Source organism: Pavona decussata, unplaced genomic scaffold (genome assembly GCF_977016875.1).
Source record: "Pavona decussata unplaced genomic scaffold, jaPavDecu1.1 SCAFFOLD_179, whole genome shotgun sequence".
Classification (NCBI taxonomy): Eukaryota; Metazoa; Cnidaria; class Anthozoa; order Scleractinia; family Agariciidae; genus Pavona; species Pavona decussata.
In genome coordinates this window covers 1081555-1102348 of record NW_028145589.1, presented here as the reverse complement: position 1 = coordinate 1102348, position 20794 = coordinate 1081555, and the positions used below count along the sequence as shown (strand labels likewise).

The 20794-nt window shown below is 38.1% G+C and overlaps 2 protein-coding genes across 2 annotated transcripts; both read right to left on the bottom strand.

The window, feature by feature from the left end:
* Positions 1-594: 594 nt before the first annotated feature.
* LOC146463345 (grainyhead-like protein 1 homolog) lies at positions 595-17659 on the bottom strand. The gene is made up of 21 exons (XM_085084654.1): positions 17504-17659; positions 17009-17308; positions 14814-14916; positions 14310-14365; positions 14041-14116; positions 13147-13184; positions 12289-12412; positions 11873-11940; positions 11353-11429; positions 10031-10104; positions 9413-9524; positions 9102-9250; positions 8539-8643; positions 8376-8463; positions 8143-8267; positions 7296-7348; positions 6696-6744; positions 6326-6395; positions 5531-5619; positions 1720-1784; positions 595-852 (listed from the first exon to the last, which is right to left on the bottom strand). The coding sequence occupies exons 1-21, from the start codon at positions 17521-17523 to the stop codon at positions 735-737; spliced, it is 1959 nt and encodes a 652-aa protein (XP_084940780.1). The 5' UTR covers positions 17524-17659; the 3' UTR covers positions 595-734.
* A 2625-nt stretch (positions 17660-20284) lies between these two features.
* On the bottom strand, positions 20285-20770 carry LOC146463344 (uncharacterized). Its single transcript, XM_085084621.1, has one exon. It carries the CDS (start codon positions 20768-20770, stop codon positions 20285-20287), a length of 486 nt encoding a protein of 161 aa, XP_084940747.1.
* Positions 20771-20794: the final 24 nt, after the last annotated feature.

Here is a 20794-nt window from a genome sequence, read left to right as displayed (position 1 = left end):
CCTGTCCTGACCCTGGGAACAACGTTGTGTTATTTATAAACTATGATCTATGTAATAACAGTGCAATACTGAAAGGGAAGAAAGCTGTGGCGATATGGGAACCCTTTGGTGTAGCCTGTAAATCTTGTCAGAATTCCAATTATACTTTTCTCTTCTCACCACATTTGCTTTCTGCATCTTTACCATATACTGTATGTGAAATCACAAACAAAGGACCATGCTCGCAGAACAAGTTTGTAAATGCATCTTACTTAAGTTTTAAAGGTTTGCAAAACATCATTTTCAGCTGCATGCGTCAACAGTAACAGTCTTGGTGCAACATTTTACATGTAGGTTTTTGACATTTTCAACGATAACAACATAATTAAAACTAAAACAAATTAACAAACACTCTTTACGCTTAATCTCTCTGTCTTGGTTATGAACTCCAGCATTGTTTCACTGGGCTAGTTTTATGAGAAACATGCCAACCATAAATTCATCTCTACAATGGTGTGCATGAAGACTAACTTCAGGGAAGTTCCATTAGAATACTAAATGAGACTAGCGTTAACATTACAACTAAATTAAAACAAATCTTTGCATAACAGAGCCAAAATATCTTTACTTATTTTAAATAATTAAAATAATGCTAATATAAGTATGGTGTAGTGCCAAATATTGGGTGGAAACAACAATGAATGTTAAAAAATTAACATTTAGTTTTTAAGGTTGCTAATCAGTATGAAATTGTGTTAGTATTGCAATGTTAATTCAAAATGCCCAAGTTGGTTGTCAAAATCTAAGTTAATGATGAAATCATCTTCATCGACAAACTGCTCAATCATCCGATCATCCATGTTCACGAGGATACTGAAAGAAAAGACAAGAATTAATAAAATTTTATTGAACACAAACATTGTTTTGTGTTACAATTATTTGTAGTTCCTTGAAATATCCACCTACATGGCCCCCTACGGAAGGTGATTGGAAATTAAATCCGATGGGGTGAGGCATTGGGGGGGGGGGGGGGGGGTGGGTAACAACAACAGTATGCCACAAGTTCTAATATTTATACTCCTAGGTCAAGTGAACAATGTGAAGAAAAATAAGCATACAACACAATGGTAGAGGATAGTTCTGAAAAAAAAAAAAAAAAAAAAAAAAAAAAAACACTTTCAGAGCTCATGTCCAGTGTGCTTCTTACTACACCACTCTGCCTTTTTTTATATAAAAGATATTTATTTTAACATTTTCTCTAAAAGCGCAAAGGGCTCATCTAGAGAGCTTACGCTGTTAACAATGCACATAATTTAAAAAAAATATGTTTACACATCACGATCGAACAAAACAAAATGGTAAAAAAAAAAAGAGTATTGGAAGTTAGCAGAAACGGTTGAATAAAGAAATCACGATTGGACATAGTGAAACAACCTAACATTAGTTTTCTCAGCCTGAGAAATACCATTTAAAAACCATTGTGCCTTGATTAGGTTGTCACTTGCAACACATAATTATTATTAACTAACAGTTCATGAATCAGTGCTCATTTCTAAAGCTACGTACATATAAGATCTTTCTGTCAACAACTTTTTATGCTGCACTTGTGCATATGATAAATGTTCCTTCAAAGCAAAAGGTCCAACATTTAGCACATTTACTAATCTTTGACACACAGGAAATCCTCTAGCAATACTGTGCCTACTCTGGACAACACTGTCTTGTAATCAACAGACTTACCCCTTCTTTGTCTTCTTATACACATTTTTAATCATTTCGGGTGGCATGCCATATTTACTAGCCACCTGCAAATGAAATTTTAAAAATTACCACAGAATCTGGCTAAAAGAAAACAAACTGTGAAAAACACCATTCTACTGGACCAGTTGGCAAACTCAAACCTTACAAAGAAAACCAGACCCCAAAGTATGTTAAGCTGAGCCAAAACCACAGGGAGATTCCTTTTGTTGTATACAAGTCTTACAAAATTTCTTGCTTGAGTTTATAGTCTTGCCTAAGCTACACAAACAGCACTGAGGTGGGAGGTAGTAAAAACGATTGACTGCAATTGAGTCTGATCTACTCTTCAATTAAATGGAGAAGTGCATAACTTGGGCAAGCATGAGACATAAAAAAGCTCACGTACAAGCATCATGAGTTTCTAGGGCTTATGTGGTAAGGGGAACTTGTTGTAATTGCTAAAGTTGAACATTAGGTACATAAAGACAGGTGCAGCTAATTACCATAACTTCAAAAACTCATTAATAATTCATAAGCCCAGTGACCTATCAAATGGTCGATAAATCATCACATGCAGTGGTTTTAAAACCCGATAAAACCTCCTCCTTATTAGTATGGGGTGTTTAATGTTTTTCTCGTATGCTAATTTCCAACGTTCACAAAAGCATCATTGTTATGAACTCTCTTGACACATGCTTTTCCAGGAATGTTTTTGAAGCTGTTCAAAAAACTTGCAGCACGTGTTTTATCAGGTCTAAAACCTGACCACTAATATTGATATCCCTTCACTCCACCAAGGGCCATTATTAAGCGACAGCTAACTATTACGACCAGCAACTACAGTCAAGACAGCTGGCTACTCAGAGTATGAAAATGTCTTAACCCTTTAAGCCCTATCAGTGATCAGCATCAAATTTCTCCTGGTAAAATTAATGCTTATTCAACCCCTGAGGTCATGAGAATTAAGGATACGATCACCCAAGATGAATTCTCTTGATATTTTAATAACTTCTACCCAGTCGGCTTTTATAAGAAAAATATAGGGACAAGACAGGAGAGTTTGTCCTTTGATATTAGGGCTTAAAGGGTGAAAACATGACGTTTCGGCGACAACATGTCACCATTATTTTGTTTATTATTATTACTATTATTATTTTAGTAACAGGATGATCACATTGACTTTCAGGCCTTCTTTGCGATGAGAAGTCAGCGAGCCGTCAGTGGCAGCGATTGATCGATGGAACGGTATCGGCTGACTTTGCTGGGGAGCGAATCTGGCGAACCACAGCGGCGCCGCTAGAAAGTTCTCTTCTGACAGGAAACAACTTAAAGATCTCAGTAAGTCTTGAACAATCGTGTTTTATTCAGTTAGAGTATGTACTTCTCTTTCACATATCGCTAAGTAATCAAAGTGTTTAGTTAAGGCCATGTTTCTGCCGGCAATTTTTTTCGTCTGCTGTTCAGCTGTGTTGTTGTGTTTAACTAGATTCAGTGAACTTTATTCAGGGATTCGGGGCCACCTAAAATGCACAATCGACTTAAATAAACTGGTTTACTCCAGTTCTTATTATGTTCTTTCTTTTCACTGTCATGTTTGCTTTAGAGCCGGAGAGCAAGATATTTTCGTATTAGCCTGATGTTATTATTCTAGCTATGAAATTGTTCATTTCAAGAACCATCGCTTAATCAAATTTTTGGCCATTTCAGTTAAAAGAATGTTTGTTTCATTACAAAAAAAAACTTACCTTGAGCATTTCATTTCAAAGCGCCCTTTGAACAGCGCAGTGCATACGACATTATAGAACGGTATCGGCTGACTTTGCTGGGGAGCGAATCTGGCGAACCACAGCGGCGCCGCTAGAAAGTTCTCTTCTGACAGGGAAACAACTTAAAGGTCTCAGTAAGTCTTGAACAATCGTGTTTTATTCAGTTAGAGTTTGTATTTCTCTTTCACATATCGCTAAGTAATCAAAGTGTTTAGTTAAGGCCATGTTTTTGCCGGCAATATTTTTGGTCTGCTGTTCAGCTGTGTTGTTGTGTTTAACTAGATTCAGTGAACTTTATTCAGGGATTCGGGGCCACCTAAAATGCACAATCGACTTAAATGAACTGGTTTACTCCAGTTCTTATTATGTTGTTTCTTTTCACTGTCATGTTTGCTTTAGAGCCGGAGAACGAAATATTTTCGTATTAGCCTGATGTTATTATCTAGCTGTGAAGTTGTTCGTTTCAAGAACCATCGCTTAATTAACTTGTGTTTTGATGTGTTGTTATTGTCGCACTTCTTTGTGTCAAAACGTCCTTTCAGTTAAATACCGTAAGTTAAGTTTACCTAGCTAATCAACACAATCAGACTTTCCGCGAATGTCTCAGTTACTTTCTAGAATTGCGTGAAAATTTTGCCTAGCCCGTCGCTCGAGATGCTCGCATTTGTCAAAACTAATTATATGACCAGTTGTTGTCAAAATGATGTTTTTTCTCATTTGAAGTTGAATTGTTCAGTTCAGAGAAATCAAATTTTGGGCCATTTTAGTTAAAAGAATATTTCTTTCATTACAAAAAAAAACTTAGCTTGAGCATTTCATTTCAAAGCGCCCTTTGAACAGCGCAGTGCATACGACATTATAGAACACGCTCAATGTTTGGAGGTCAAAAACCTGCTTAATTTTCGAAGTTTACGGCCTAAAAAATTCTTTAGTAGACAGATCTAAGTTGGTTTCATACTTATCCAACCGTGCGTTAGTAAGATATCAGCCGTTCTTGCAATCAACAGCCCTAATTCTTACTTAGCGTGCTGGTTGATCATTAACTATTATGACATGTGTGACCTGAAAAAACTAATTTTGAGGCCAGGGCGTGAATCCCTATAAAGTGATGGTAAAAGTTTCCGGCAAAGTTCTTTTCTAAACAAATTAACTCTTTGAGTGAGATAAAAAATGAACTACGACGTCGATCTGTACGGATGCCAAGGCTTGGGTAGAATGAACAATCACATACATTGAGCGTTTTTTTTTTTTTTATTAAACAAAATTAAAATAATGAAAAGATTCCCTCGTCGTTAAGTGACTTTATAGACTAATCACAAGTGTGTTTTTTCCCCCTAGCTTTTCATATTTTTGATCATTGCCTGATCATTTTGTTGAAATAAACAACGAGATATTTCTCTATTCGTTATATGAGGTTCACTACGTACGCATGCCCAAACCTCAAGACGTACCACTTGGAAGACGGCTAATCATGTTATATATAGATGAAGCTGAATTTGAGACAGTCGGATGTGAGCGCTAGCCGAAAGGGATGTACTTATTATGGTCTAGGGGCCAGTTCATCTCTCCCTCCCTGGCTTGTCGTCAGACAAGTTATCGGACTGAGTGGCAAGATCATCCCCGCTGGCATAAGAGACCTTTGGTGCATGGGGTTGCTTGTGCCAGGACGGTTGTATTATTTCACAATAAAAAGTAGAGAGATTAACCCTTTAAGCCCTAACAGTGATCAGCATCAAATTTCTCCTGGTAAAATTAATGCTTATTCAACCCCTGAGGTCATAAGAATTAAGGATATGATCACTCAAAGTGAATTTTCTTGATATTTTAATAACTTCTCCCCATTACTTTTGTAAGAAAAGTATGGGGCAAGATAGGATATTTTGTTCTTTGACATTAGGGGTTAAAGGGTTAAGGGAAACTGCAATGGAAGACATTCTTTGTTTACAACCAGCTACAGTATAACTTCTTGTGAAGCCAGCTTCTCCCAAGCTTAATGACAGCTCCATACCATATCCCATTATGCATAAATGGTGTAAAGAACATACCGCCTCGACCATGTCACCCACTGTCAAGCTATCAAGCATCAGTGCATTGTAAACCTTTTCTTCTTCTTTCTTTACATAAATGGTGACAGCTGTAGAAAATGAATACACCAATGGGCAATCAAACATCATAAAATTACTTCAAATAAATCAGGACTCAGTGTCATTCCAAATATCAAACGCTGTACAGTTGTAGTTGAAGTGTTTTATGCAATACAATCTTACATAAAGTGGTTACTTTACATGTACTTTGAAATCAAATTTGCTTCAAATTGTTCCTCTTTTGGCATGGCAAGTTTCATGTCTTCTGCACTAATGTTTTAGCAAAAACGTAAAAGCAAGGAAACAGCCTATTACGTTTCTTTTAAAACTCAAAGCAACCAACATAATAAAGGAGCTGATGATTGATTGATTTCTTTTACTTCAGTGCAAACCAACAACATACGAAATCAGCGATGCTTTGATTCTAACTGTTTCAATTTTAGCAAAAAGTACATGTAACAGGTTCACCCCCCCCCCCCCCACCCTTCAAAAAAAAACCATACAGAACTAGGTTTTTTTCCATGATAAACAGTCTATGGGTCAAAGTAGAGCTCATTTGGAACAATTTAAGTTGATTTCAAGGCATAATCATTGTAACTTATGACAATATTGCATTAAACTCTTTAATAAAACACAAGAGTTCAAGTTAGCCTGTAGTAAGCTACTGGGCACAGCGAAAGGTTCAACAAAACCACACTAGAGACAGTGAGATTTCAATCTTGGCTATAATGATAAAAAAGCATTCTTGACACTAACCAGGTCTGTTAGGTCTGTGAATTTTCTGAACTTTTAACCTGGGAACCACCTCTAAATCAGCAAGTTCATCCTGAAACACATACCCCATATAACAAAATTAATAACTGGCAAACTCTGAATCACACCAGTGAGCTTATGAGGTTATGTCCAGGGTTCAGATTTGTTCTGTACCCCTGGCTCATGACAAGACAAACATTTCACTTTTTGAATGCTGAATCTTTAATAGGTTCACCATCTGGGGCAGTGTTATTTTGATAGTTTTATTATCACTCAAACAGGTACGTGTGCAAATAAACTTAGCACTGGTCACTGTAATTGACTGTCAATAGAGTAAGGGTCATGGGGAACCAAATCAACAATTCTTCAGTACCTTTGTCATGGCTAAGTGTGATTGCAAATTCCTTTTATTTTCTCTATCCCTAAATTGAGAAAAAAATACATATTAAATATCTTTATTAAGCTTCTGCCTCTAAAGATTGCAATTACAGTGCAGAGTTTGGAAAAGTTTCACTTGGAAAACAATTTGACACAGAAGAGAACCATATGCACATACCATCTTCTTTTTAATGATTAAATAGTAGATTCTGTGTATTGACCAATACTGAGGTACACTTGACTGTACCTTGAACAGCACACAAAAAAACTACTACATGAAATTAATGGCTGCTTTCTGTCTTAAACTTGAATGGCCACACTGCAGTATTGAGTTTTCATCCACAGCCTCAAAAGTTACAACCACCTTTTATGGGATAAAAAACATCACGGTGGTCAGTGTATCTTCAATGTAGCTACGGGCGACTACTGACAGCCCTACATAAAGTTGCACAATAGCGAGGATAACTGTCCTCTGACAGTTTGAAAGGGATGATTGACATGAAAGGCTTTCTCCAATTTGTGATAAGCTACTTGCCCTTTGGAGCTGACTTGTTCAAAGCTTACTGCAAGTTACCACAATCATGACTAAACTTACTTAATTGAAGCCAAAAGGGATAATGTCTGCAAGGACGACTCCTCAAAACTTCCCTGAAATCGAGGAAAATAATGATCATGAAAATATAATTATATGAGGTTAAAAAAATTCTCCAAGTTTTACATACATATAGTGACACCTGTTTTATGTTAATTTTGTACCCCAGTCCTGAGGCTCTTTGGCCAGTGGTTGGTCAAAAACATTTATTTTGTTGTGGGAACTCAATACTTTGTAAGGGTAGTGTTATTTGGGTAATTTTAGAGAAACTAAAAGGGCATAAATGTAAAAAAATAATACAGGCTCCAGTTGTTCAAAGAGAGGATAACTTTATCCAGTGGATAAGTTGCTATCCAGCGGATAAATTGACTCCAGCAAAAGCTTTTGGCAAGTTTTTCACACAATCCCATGTTTAAATAAGACAAACGCTTCTACTTTATACACAAATAAGGCTATACGACAATTCTTGCTCACATTTCATCTGCCGCACAGCGACCTGGCCAGTCAATAAAATTATCTACTCTTTGAACAACTGGGGCCAGGTCTGTAGTCACAAAATACGTGACAACTGGTTTGTTAATTTCAAGTTTTACATTGACTAATTTTTTTGTACCCATATTCCTATAAATAAGTACAGTGTAGTATGGTTTGAACTGTCAGCATTACTATTGTCATCGTGCGTTGTTATGTCTAAATAAATAAGTAAATAAATAAGTCAACTTTGTTTAACGAGGGTGAGAGTCCATTAGACACAAGGGTGTCTAATGCACTGATGCTTCCTTTTAAGGGATTAGGCATTCATGGTACCTCTAGCATGTACACTAGACGAGTTTACTAGAGATCAACTCACATGTGCGCTGCTATGTACAGTTGGGGTAAAAAGAACAGGCTTGGGTCCTAACGGAGTGGTCGTCTGAAGCTGTGTGTATTTACTTGGAGGATGAAAGAGGGTTGTGGGTGACACCATGTTCGGATCTGAAAATAATGCAACAAATATTTTCAACAGGAAATTAAAAACTTTTCAACTAGTCAGTAACATTGAGCTGATGATGCCAGTTTCCTGAGTTAGACCCTAGCACTCACCAGCACAGGCAGCCGTATTTTGCTTCACCCATTTCTGAATCCTCTTTTCTGCGCTTTTGGATTCATCTTTGTTCTTTCGCTCCGCACCCTAAACAACAGGAATGTTTTAGTTTTTTCAATTATTTCTTGGAACAATAGTTGCTACTTGTAACATTTTACTAACTTTGTCACGAAACACTTTAATCTGGCAGAACGTTCTGTGGACTGGTTCAGCGTCAGGATTAGTTAGGTCCTCATATGTGTCTATCTGGAGATGCAGTGGAATGCCCTGCAAATAAAATAAAACAAAGTCTTTCTTACTCATTATCATACATCTCAGACCCCATCTCACATGTGAGATTGCTTTCCTTCTTGCAGCATTAAGTGTGATGTTTTAAAGCAAAGAAAATCATGCAAAGTAATTTTTAAGTCCTGATTCAAAAGCTACTGCTTGCAACAAAATGGCTGCATTTTATTTACCAGGTATTGTCAACACAATCCAAACAACTGTGGAATTACACAGCTCTAATGAACCTCGCATACTGTACAGCATTATAGATTTTTAACCAGACATATGTACAAACTGCAGCAAGAAAAGAGTTATTACAGTGAGATTTTAGAATTGGGGTATCTTTACATGTACGTTTTCTGTGTCACTAAGCAGGGCACCATCCTTTAAAAAAAAAACAGAGTTCATAGTCCTGAATTAAGAAACATACAAGTACAAATACCTAAGTTGATTTCTACCTTAACTCCTTTCTGTGAGGAGAAATCTGTACTCAGGCAGTTAATCCTGATAACTATCTTGGCATTCAGATGAGGGCTCCACGTAAACCCAGCAGCATTGTAGGCTATCTCGTCTATATTCTCCTCAATATTCTGGCAAGATTTTCGATCTGCGTGAATAAAATTAGAGAAGAAGATAGTCCTGTACACTTGAAAAATTACTAATACTGTTACTTTAACATTTCCAAAACTACCCAAGTCAAAAATGATAAGCGTGAACAAGAGTGTCTGCCCACAGGACTCTGTCGAACCCCTAGATTCTGTAAACTTACCAATATCAAAAGCTCGCTGTTGAGGATTCGGCTGCTGACTATGCCAGTATTGCCAGTGTTCACACTCAGTTCTCGGATCCTTCTCATCACGGAAAACCAAGTGAACAAAAGACTGCAAAAGTAATGCCAAAGAACACTCAAAATCTTCCCAAGGGGCAAAAAAAGATTTCTTGTAAAAGTCAACAAGTATATAATCATTCTAAACTACAGTGGCCTGATTAGAGCACTTGCAGTGCATGAAAACTTCTTGCTTCCTGCAAGGAAACTTATTTCAAAGCAATCTTTCCTGGTTCACTAAATTTTGCTAGTGTTATCCTATATCCCCAATATTTGGCGAATAGGGTAAACATGTAAGGTACCCTTAGGAACTGAAGTAGCTTGGTTTTTAGCCGTCTGCCAGGAAGAACCTTTTGCTAAAGCTACAAGTGACTGGAGTGCAAAGAAAGCATGCATGTAGCTTGTGATATGGAACGCAGCCCTGTGGAAATGTGTCTGGAACTCCCACGAAATTCCACTTCTACAGAAAAACTCACCAAAGCTTTATATTTTATGAAGAGACACATTTTCAGGACTCTCATTTTTTCAGTGGATACACGATCAAGCGAAGTCTGCAAATACCTTAACTCTCTGAATTTCACCATCTGATGATGAAGGATCTACATTGCCTTTAAACCCAATGGCGTAAAATTGACCTAAAGTATGGAAAACAAAATAATATTAACGACATTGAATCTGTTACAACATTTCATTTTGTTTCATATCAAGTGTTTTGATATACATGTATTACTTCTCAATCTCATTAATAATTCATCAAGAGAAAACAAAGAAAATCACTACTATGACTGTGGTTTGGATATGTGTTCCTTATTATAATAATTTTTGCCAACTTTAGCCTTGAATTTCTCCAAGAATTATTGATCATTTGAGAAGCCATATCAAACACTTGAAAGTGTGTTTCATCAGATATCCAAACACCTCAAAGTCGTTCCAAAAAAACTTGGCTACGTCTCGTTTTTTCAACCTACTTCTCAGCATTTGGACATCTGATGAAACACACCTTCTTGTGTTTGATATATTACATAAGTTTCAGCAGTGTTTTCAACAGCTTCCGAAACAGGCATCAGGTCTTATGCTTGATTTGAAACAGAGGCCAGCTTGATTTGAAACAGAGGCCAGAACTCTAACTGGTGGCTGTATTCTAATGAAACCACTTTTTGTAGTTTCTAAAAAGGCAGTGATACAAATCACGCTAATTTGTTGAAAATTCCTACTGCCATAAAATCTCCCCCTTTGATGATCTTGCTTTTAGATACAGGGTCTACAACAAATATAACATTTTAAGACACTTTTTCGACCTCTGGTATATTGTGTATTCTTCCAGACAATTCCAAGCCTCCTGATTTAACTGGGAGTCTCCTAATATCTACATGTATTGCCATCTCTCACTCCCCCAATATTTTAATAAAGCTCCCAAATTCTGCCAAAATTAAAGAAAATCAAGGAGGGAAAATCACTCTCAGACTGCTATTATAGATAGGAGCCAGTTGTAAAAATAGAACGATATCTGAACGTGTAAAGTCATCAATTTCTCAACATGGGCAGAATAACCTGAATTTCGGGTTCGTCATGCAGTATTGACAGCTCCTGGATACGATGGCCCTGGAGTTAAATTGGACCCCTATCCCCCCCAATAATAAGTTGTCCCTTTGGACCTTAGGTCCCTATTTTTAGTCCTTTAAGGTCAGAATGTCTGTTTGCATGTCTTAGGCTTCTTGGTGCAAGCAGCGTACCAAGCTAGTGCTTGTTACCTTACATGCCGTCAGTTCTCCCCAATGTGTTTGATTTTGTGCATAGCTACAGACTGGATAAGACTATTTTCTCAGTTTACAATGGAGTAAAGTTAGAAGATTATAGAGATGAGGGCAGCTGTAAACTCATACCTTTGTTGAGATATGTAAGGGTGTCATCTCCTCTTCTCTGAATAATAGAAGTAGGTGCCTCAAGAATGAATGTATACCTAAATTGAGAGTCATTTGAAAAGTTCATTTTGATTGCTCAAAGGGGTTAGGCCACGGTATTTTGGGTAATCATTTTCATTAATTATGAGCTTTACACATGAAAATGGTGATGCAATATCCATTTATTGATGAAATCAGAGCCACATAACAAATAAAGATGATTCTGAACATTATAGGTCACACTTTCATACAGATTGAGATAAACTTGAAAAAAGTTGGGCCACCATTTTTCAAGTTTACCTAAATGCAATCTGTTTTAATCTTGTCAATGCTTGCCCATCCATGTTCCTTTTTAGTTTCCTTGTTTTTCTTCTGTGTCTTTATGGTTTTAAGTGGTTATTTTGGGGTTTCATTCAATTCTATGACCACTTTGAATGCGTTAAAATTCTACAAAATTGCATGCCCTAGCCCTCATAAAGGACTCTAATAACAATAAACATACTTGTCCTGTGCAGAAAAGACTGTTGGTGTGGATTTCAGTGACTGAGTGTACGGAGTGAAGTTGAATGCCTATAAGAAAAAAAATATTCATGTTAGAGAAAGGAATAATTTATCGTAACGTAATGATTTGAAGGGCCAAATGTGAAAGTGACTCTTTCAACCTCCAAAATAAAAATTTGTTGAAATTGCCAACCTCTCCCATCCAGACTTGATTTTGTCAGTTGAACATCATTTGATAATTATTCTTTGTTTTGTTGAATTCAGCTGTTGTAATATTTAGTTTCCACCAATCACCCCATGGAAACTACCAGATAATTCTTTGTTGTCATGACAACAGACACTGCTATGTTCAATTTATGGTAAAATTAGACAGGTGCAATTAAAACAACAAGCATGTTTGTTGTGCATAATACTAACCTCAGGGGGAGTTGTGCTGAGTGAGAGTGGAGACACATCACTAACTTGTGGACTTCCTTTACCAGAGGGCGGGTATGAGGAAGGACGGCCAATAGGAATGGGAGCATGGCTACAACTAGATGTACTACAAAGAAAGTGAAAAATATATATTAAAATTAAATAATTCTTCATGATCACTAGATTAAACAGAGAAGATTTGCTACCAAGGCTACCTCCTGAGAAAACTAAGAAGGGGCCAAAAAGGCCAAAATCAGAGAAGTTAAGGACCAAACATGTGAAATTTAAGGTTTTACCACAAAAATTGAGGCCCCCAGAGCAATTCCTTGGGTGTCACAGGCTACTGCATGGGCTCCTGTTAGGCAACAGCCTTGGCTATATACTTTACAAACTACAACATTACATCTTGCACAGTAAATGTTGTGGTAAATTTTGTTTTGGGTTTGAAAGTTTTTATTTTAACTGGTTTGACTTTCATTTTCTTTGTCTCAAAATCTTGAGACAAATCTTAAAACAGCAACACATGTTACACTCAAACAAGAATAACTATTAACAGTGTATACAAAGAAACCTGACTCTTTTCACTCCCAGTGTTCAGATAACTTTCAAAGTCAGGGAATCAATGAAGAATATTTAGGGGGTCAATACATGGGGTGTGGTTCCCTCTACTAATCTTTGTAAATTCACCATTCAATTTGGCGGGTAAGGAAGCCAGCTTTGCTGGATTTTTCACCCAAGACTCCTTATCTTAAACACCGATCATTCCACACCACAAGGCTGGCAGCCACTCTCTAGAGTGAATACTTCTTTTCTGGCTGTGAGCGATAAGAAGTGGTTGTATTCACTGGATAAACTATTTACCTTGGCTGTACTTTTATTTGCCCTCCAATAGAAATGGCCTGAAATGCAAAATCAAACCAGTTACTGTAATGATCAACCTATCTACTAAACATTAAATGGACAATGTGCTTATGACAACTACGGGTCATCATTACGGATGGCAAAAAGGTGTTTTTCTTCACTCCACTTGTCCACTGGAGAAGTGCCAGTCACATTTTTGTTGTCTTAGAGTGTAATTCAACCATCCCAAAAGAGACGCGCTGAGGTTCACATAATAATTTACTTACTGAAATGTTTTGTTATTTTGATAACAGGTCCAAGTTTTCTGATTCCTTTTACTTTGCAGCTTATTTACAAGTTTGGCATTCATAACAGACGTTTAGGACTATGATAGACTTTCGATTGAGTACTAAAGATCACTATAAAAACCCACATCTATGGCTTCCATTGATGAAGGTTGTGGGGAAACTAATCACGTGAAACTCAACAGGTTTTATGAAAGAAAATGAGACAAAAAACCAAGTTAGTTTATGGGTTAACAGCTGGATCCATAGTGGCTTGGACCAAGCGCATCCCAAAAACCAATATTTACATGTAGGGATTTCACTGTACATGTAGTTGCCTCAGATCGGTGAATAAGTACAAGTTTGTTTTGCCCTGATTGAAACCTTATAAAGCTGAGCTACGTTCCACAGGGGTTTCATTAAGGGTCACGATCAGGTGCTAGGCAAATTAACCTTCTGTGAATGCGACCTGGCCTGGCTGGTGTTATCATCTTGTCCAACATTTTTCATAAAAGAACATATCCAAGTTAACTATCCTGCCCAGGTGCCCTGACCTCTTGTCCACCTGTTCAAGATCTTAATGAAACTATTGGATCCATGAGGCAACTGATGTTAGTAGTATAAACATTACCTTGACACTTGTAGTCATTTTTTCTTGTTTAGGAGTGATGTTATGGTTGCCATGCTCACTTTGAACTGATGATGCACTAAAAATGACAACATGTCAACAATCAGAATCACACTCCTTTTTTGAACCAAACTAAAGGCATACAATGTACAAAGAGAATATCTAGTATTTTATAACAATATATCAAATTTTTATAGAGGATATCAAGATTCACTCAAAAGTGGTTTACATGAGGGTTCTCGTAGCCAATGTCCACAAAAAAGGTGTGTTACCTGTGCTTGGGACTTTTAATTTGCTGCACTGCTTGTAAAAAACTAAGAGTAGCTTGCTAAGAAGAATAAAAGAGAAGAAAATGGTTGACAAAATAACAACAAATAAACAGAGAGGGGATTATAACAAAAGTACAGAGCCAGCATCAAGAACTATATCCCCTATTATTTTGCTCTTTTCTAAATGGAAGGTAGGTATTATTATCATCATCATCATCTTTTATCATCCCTTACTAATTTATAGGATAAGGTATACAGGAGACAAGGCCAATTTCTTAAGGTCCCAAGCTACCCAAGGAAGTGATCATCTGAAATGAGCAAAGTCAGCATCCTCGGTTGGTGGTCTAGCTGTGATTTGAATGCAAGATCACCCCACAATCTAGGAACCTACTAACTGAGATCACTTGGCAGTGGTTAAATATACCAACCATCTATTCATCAGACTAACAAGACAGTAGGTAAAGCTGTAACTAGTCCTGCTACAGTTGACGACCCCTAATTCCTTACCTCAGACTGTGAAGGACTGCCTGATTCTGAATCACTATTCCCTCCCTGTGAGTGGTTATTGCCAGACGATGAATTTCCCTGTCCAGCATTCCCTCCAGAAGAACTATGAAAAAATCAACATTACATTGTATAATGTTGAAGCACTAACAAAACCAACTATCTAGAATGTTTGAGTAATAGATGAAGGACTAACACTCAAAACGTCAGCACTTGAAATTCTTATCAAGTGTTGATAAAACCAAGGATTCATTTCCACTCCCCCACTGGGCAACACAGTTTTTTTACTAGAAACTGACCCCCATATTTCTCAATATTCTGACTGGTAACATATACAAAAAAGCCGTGGGAAGATGAAGAAAAGTATTACTTGTCTTTCTATATCTGAAGGCTTTGCAAAGTGCAAGATGCTATAGAAAGCAAGCTCAAAATTACAGGTTTGTGGAGATCTCGGGAAATAAAATACATCTTATTTTGTTTTTCGTCATAACTGTACTATTTTTTTGTCAAACACGAGCAAACAAAATTATTGCAACAGTGCAAGAATTTCTGAAAAAGACTTTATACTGACCATATATACCTCTTAATAACTGAGTTCAAGGTCTGTACTGTAGTTACAAACCGAGTTTTTTCTCGTTGATTTATGGCCCAAGCGCAAAGCATGCAGGCCATAAATAAACGGGGAAAAATGAGGATCCGTAACTTAAACTACGGACCTCGAAACGAGGTTGCAAGATATTTAGTATATATCTGAGGTTAATCGAGTGTGTGGGAAAAGAACAACTTTCAAATTTAGCGGGCCATACAGTGAATATGGCCTGCTAAATTGACCAATCACAATGCACGTACTAACTGAGAGATATAATAAAAACTGTTAACCAACCATTATTTCAAGTTCCGCGGGGATGCAAATGCATGCACATACACAGACCAGGGCCGGGTGGGTCTAAAGCTGATTAATGCTTAACCCCAATTAAAGTTTAACTGAGATTTTCATCTCGCTCACTAAAAATATTTTTAAAACCTACTTTTAAGTTAATGGTAAAGAAAAGTCAAATCTGAGGAACAAAAATCTTGTGGACAAATCTCAATTAATCAGTAATAAGTCGTGAGTTAAAATCCATGTTAGACCCGGGATTAGCAATTGGGCCCAGACATAAATATCACACCCCACCTTGTCTCAACAAGTGACCATTAGGATATGCATGACTTTTAGGAATGAGCATTTTGCGAAGACATTGACCTTCATCAAAACAATTACTGTTTTACTATCTTTGCCCACCCATTATCACTCAGACCCTACTTTCCATAAATGGACACCCCGCATGACGCAACACTTGAACTTGGCCCAGTGTGGGTGTCTGCTTATGGAGCGAGGGTCGGGCTGAATTGTTTAGAAGTCTTTCTGCAGCAGTGGAAATGTCCACATTGAAATACAAAATCTTTGCTCTTGGACTAGTACTGTTCATGATACATGTATTAATTTTGTGTAACAAACATGTCAGTGATAAAAGATATGCGGGCATAATTGCATTAACTTGCTGAGTAAACTTCTCTGTTGAAAGGATATCTATTAAATATATAAATACGTCCGAGTTTATGAATGTGCTGATATATGATTGGGAAAAATAATTATCATGAGAACATCTATTTCAAAATGATGGGAGAATTGTAGGAGTAATCTTCTAGGCGAGATCAGTTTCCTTCGCGAAAGATGCTTTTTTTTTCTTTTTCAACAGTGACTTATGAATTCTGGAATCAAAAGAGTAAGCTTAATTAATTTAATATTTTCGACTTCTAGACTTACAGAGTAAGTCTGAGATGAACTTGTATAATTTTTATCCAAGTCACGCAGTAAGAAAGCTTTTATGCTAAAAATATAATTTAAAGGAGATCTACATCGCACTACACAAGACTTGTAATAACACTTAAAACACTATTATTCATGATGGAGGAAAAAAACTACAACTTCCAAATAACAAGACTTATTTAAGCTTAACAAAACATATAAACATTTCATATTTCGGTCCAACAGGTTCATTTAACAAAATGTTAAAGAACAAAAGGGTAAAAAAAATTGCCCAAGGCCAGTGAATGACGACGTTTTATAAGCTTACTAATCAGAGTTTTAAACTTGAAGGCGACTCGGTATTTCTTTCCAAACCCAACATGGCGTTTGTGGGCGATAATAAACTTACCCTTGATTTGGAGGGGAAGGGGGAGCTTGGTTTGATTCCTCCGTCACTTCATAATAATCGTACAAAAACCCAAGACTGGATGCCATATTCAAGTCCTCTCCATTAACCAGTAATGAAGATGTTATAGGAGAATCTATCTGTGAAACGTACGCTTTCCAACTACGGTCATCGCGAACATCGCGCACTCCTTCGCTAGCTGGTGACCCGACCGTCTTCCCGCTACTTCCCGAAGCTACAACAATAGAATTTCCCTCCACAGTCACTTTCCCGGCCATGTTAACGGTCAGTTCAGCGCCTTTCCTACACAACAAAAAACATAAGCACGTTATTGACAGAACAAATGCCTCAAAAGGAACGGATCAACCACTACGCGCGAAAGGCCGAAACAAAACCGCGCAGAAGGAAAAGCACGCCAACCGAATCAGTCGGATAAAGGAAAAGTATTAAACCTTCGCCTTCGCCAAACTTCGTGAAGAGATCGCCAAGAATACTTGCCTCCTAGCTGTATCAGCCATGGCAAAAAGGATGCCAAACGCCAGAAACCTTCCAATCCATCTGATTTCCACTATTTATTGTGTCAGCACACGCTGTTTTGAGCTGCTCTCTACTCGACTTCGGGGGTCGAAATGATAGCCTAAGAACGAACGATCACGATCATCATCGGAAGCGGTCGATTAACTCTCGCTACCCAAAATAGGAGATTATCGTTACAGATTGCATAATCACAGAACCTCGGGTGAATTTGGCTGTCACGTATATTAGATTTTTTTATTTTTGTTGTTTTGTTTTGTTTTGTTTTAAGTTGTACTCACTGCCAACGCAATCTTACCCGAGGACTGAAATCATCAACATGCGTCCCCTGGCTCCCTAGCATCCTTCACGGACACTCTTTGGGCTCGGGGGAGGAATACGTGACGAACCGGTGTCTGCGTGGGAGGCTACTGGTTCCCAAACAAGAACAAAAACACAAACAGTATGATAGAAAAAAACAACAACAACAACAACAATAACAACAACTTGTGCAGGAGTTGAGACGAAAAGAGAAGTCAACAAAAGAGAATTTTCAAAGAGCTCTTCCCTTTTCCACATGCCGTCAAGCAGAAGGCTCTGGGATCGAGAATGAGCCTGCCGAAGTGGGTGGGGGGCGTGCATCGCTCCTTCCGGTCAAGTGATTTTACTACCATGGGGTAATTTTTTAACTGATTTATATTAAGGAACTTGTGATGTAATTCACAGGCTTCCAAAACGCCACGCACCGACCACTACAACGACCCTCGAAAATATAAAATCGTAGTTCATGCATAAAATTTCCTGCTGCGACCTCCCTCAGCGCCAAGCATTGATGTGGGTCCCTTGGCGCGATTCTCTGGTAGAGTTCAGAGAACTCTGTATGACCCCAGCCAGCTGTTCAATGGTATTTGCCGATTGCTGGGAAGGTAGAGAGTAGTCCTCCATGACGCACGGACAGCTCCGTTACTGACTCACTGGGAGGAAAAACTTGCGAAAACCTCTACTAGTCCTTCAGGTGTATTAATACTTCCACAACTCCTTACTTACACAAACGCGTGAGCTTCGAATTGTAAAATGTTCCTAAATTGAGGAGAAATTTCATGCGATATCAGCTGATATCAGCAAAGCAGAATCGTCACGCAAAAATGACAAAATATCCTCATGTAATGTTCAGATATTTTTTGACTGACCTGCCTAGAATAGCAGTTAGTACCTGCGGGTCAGTCCATTGTAACCAGTCTATTTTGTTCGTAATGAAATTGTTGTTGTTGTTGTTGTTGTTGTTACATACATCCTTCAAAACAACAACAGTTGACTAAACACACTGTAAAAAATGAGCCAAAACAAAACTAGAGTGACCCAAAGGAGAAAACTGCGGGAGAAGTCTTCAATATAAACACCTACGAGCTAAAACAAAACAGAAACATTGATCCAGACTAGTGCAACTGCTAGTGAATTGTTCGGTTCTCGAGAATTAATCGAATTGACGAATGTTTTTTGGGTTTCACCACGCGCAGAGGCCATGAACGACTAATCGGAACAACCAAATTCCCAAAGAGGCTTTTTCCTTGAATGCGGTTGTGATTTGAGCACTGTGATTTGAGCGAACACAAAGGGACGAACGAACTAACGAACGGACGGACGAACGGACGACTATAACAATTGCTCTGGTATAAAGTTTTTACTGTTTGACGAAATAGGTTTGATAGAAGTATACGTTACTAGTCCGGCTGAATCAGCCGTCGCTCCATAGTCAGTCGAACGGCACATAAGGGGAACCGCGTCTGGTACATTTCTTGTGCATATGCTTTCTTTATGGAAACTGGTTAATGTCACAAAAGAGAAGGTTTATTCGAGTGAGTTTCTTGCCCCTCCCATTCACTTCTAAATATTTTAATCCAAGTAGATGTGCTAGTCTCGTGCCTGCCCTAGGCGCTCATATTGAAGTGAAAATGGCGATGCAATACATCACGTCATCGAACCGTTGGCGACAAAACACAGAAATGAAGTATATAAAGTCTTTAAAAATTACCTGGGTTCTGCAATTGTTGGTGGTGTAACCTGTAGTGTGCATACTGATGAGATTAATTTTATGTGAAACTGGTCTTTTGGGTCAATATTTAATTAGGGTCCATTGAAACTGTCCGTAGTAGAGTGGTGTTCGTGTAAGGAGACTTTCGAACGTAGTAAAAGTAAAATTTGTACCCATTCAAGCTAAATAACCTAGAAAAGCATACTCTATCGGGAGTATCCCCTTCACCCATGTAAACACATGAGGGAAATTGCTGTTACATTCATTTTGGCAATTTCCTCGTACATGATCGAAACCACATGAACAACATGTGAGAAAAGCTGTTTACACATCATATCAACATCACGTCACAATGTTCAGAAATAATGAAAAATAAAGCACATGAATCGTATCACAGTTTTTACTGCCTTACGTGATCACGTATTTTTAAACCAGAAGATACAGCCACCCTAGCTAAAACAAAACTGTCTTGAATTTCCCACAATTTTTTGGTGCTGTCTCTAAATCATTTTTCGTTTCCTGGTAAATTTGTCCATTCTCCCGATTCCCGGCAATATCTTCCAATTCCCTAAACACTGTTCCCATTCTCCCAAAACTGGTCTTCACCGTTACAGCAAGCAAGTAAAGTACACAAGGCAACTAAAGTGCACCAAGCAAGTAAAGTACATCAAACAAGTAAAGAACACCAAGCAAAGTAGGCCAAGCAAGTAAAGCCGGTACTTGACTTACTTGACTTATTCCCTACTACTCCCAGTGGAGCATGGGTCCATGGAAACTGCTCGCCATCTCAATCTGTTTTGGGCTAGCGTTTCAAGCTTCCTCCAGGTATATCCTGCCTTGCCAACCTCATCGTCTACCGTTCTCCTCCAGCTGTTCCTGGGGCGGCCTCGACTTCTCTTGCCCTGTGGGTTCCATCTCAGTGCATGCCTGGTGACATTCTTTGTTGGTTTTCTGAGGGTGTACCCGATCCAACCCCACTTGCGCCTTCTCATCTGGGTGTCGATTCTCTCCTGTTCAGCTCTTTCCCACAGTTCTTCGTTCCTTATGACCTCTGGCCAGTGGATGCCCATGATGGACCTCAGGCATCTGTTGACAAAGAACTGAGTTTTCTGGGGGTTTCTCTGCATGTTCCATGTTCTGAACCATACAGGAAGACAGACTTCACGTTGGAGTTCAATATCCTTAACTTGGACTTTCTGGATATCACCTTTGGTCTCCATACAGGCCTCAGTATTGCAAAAGCA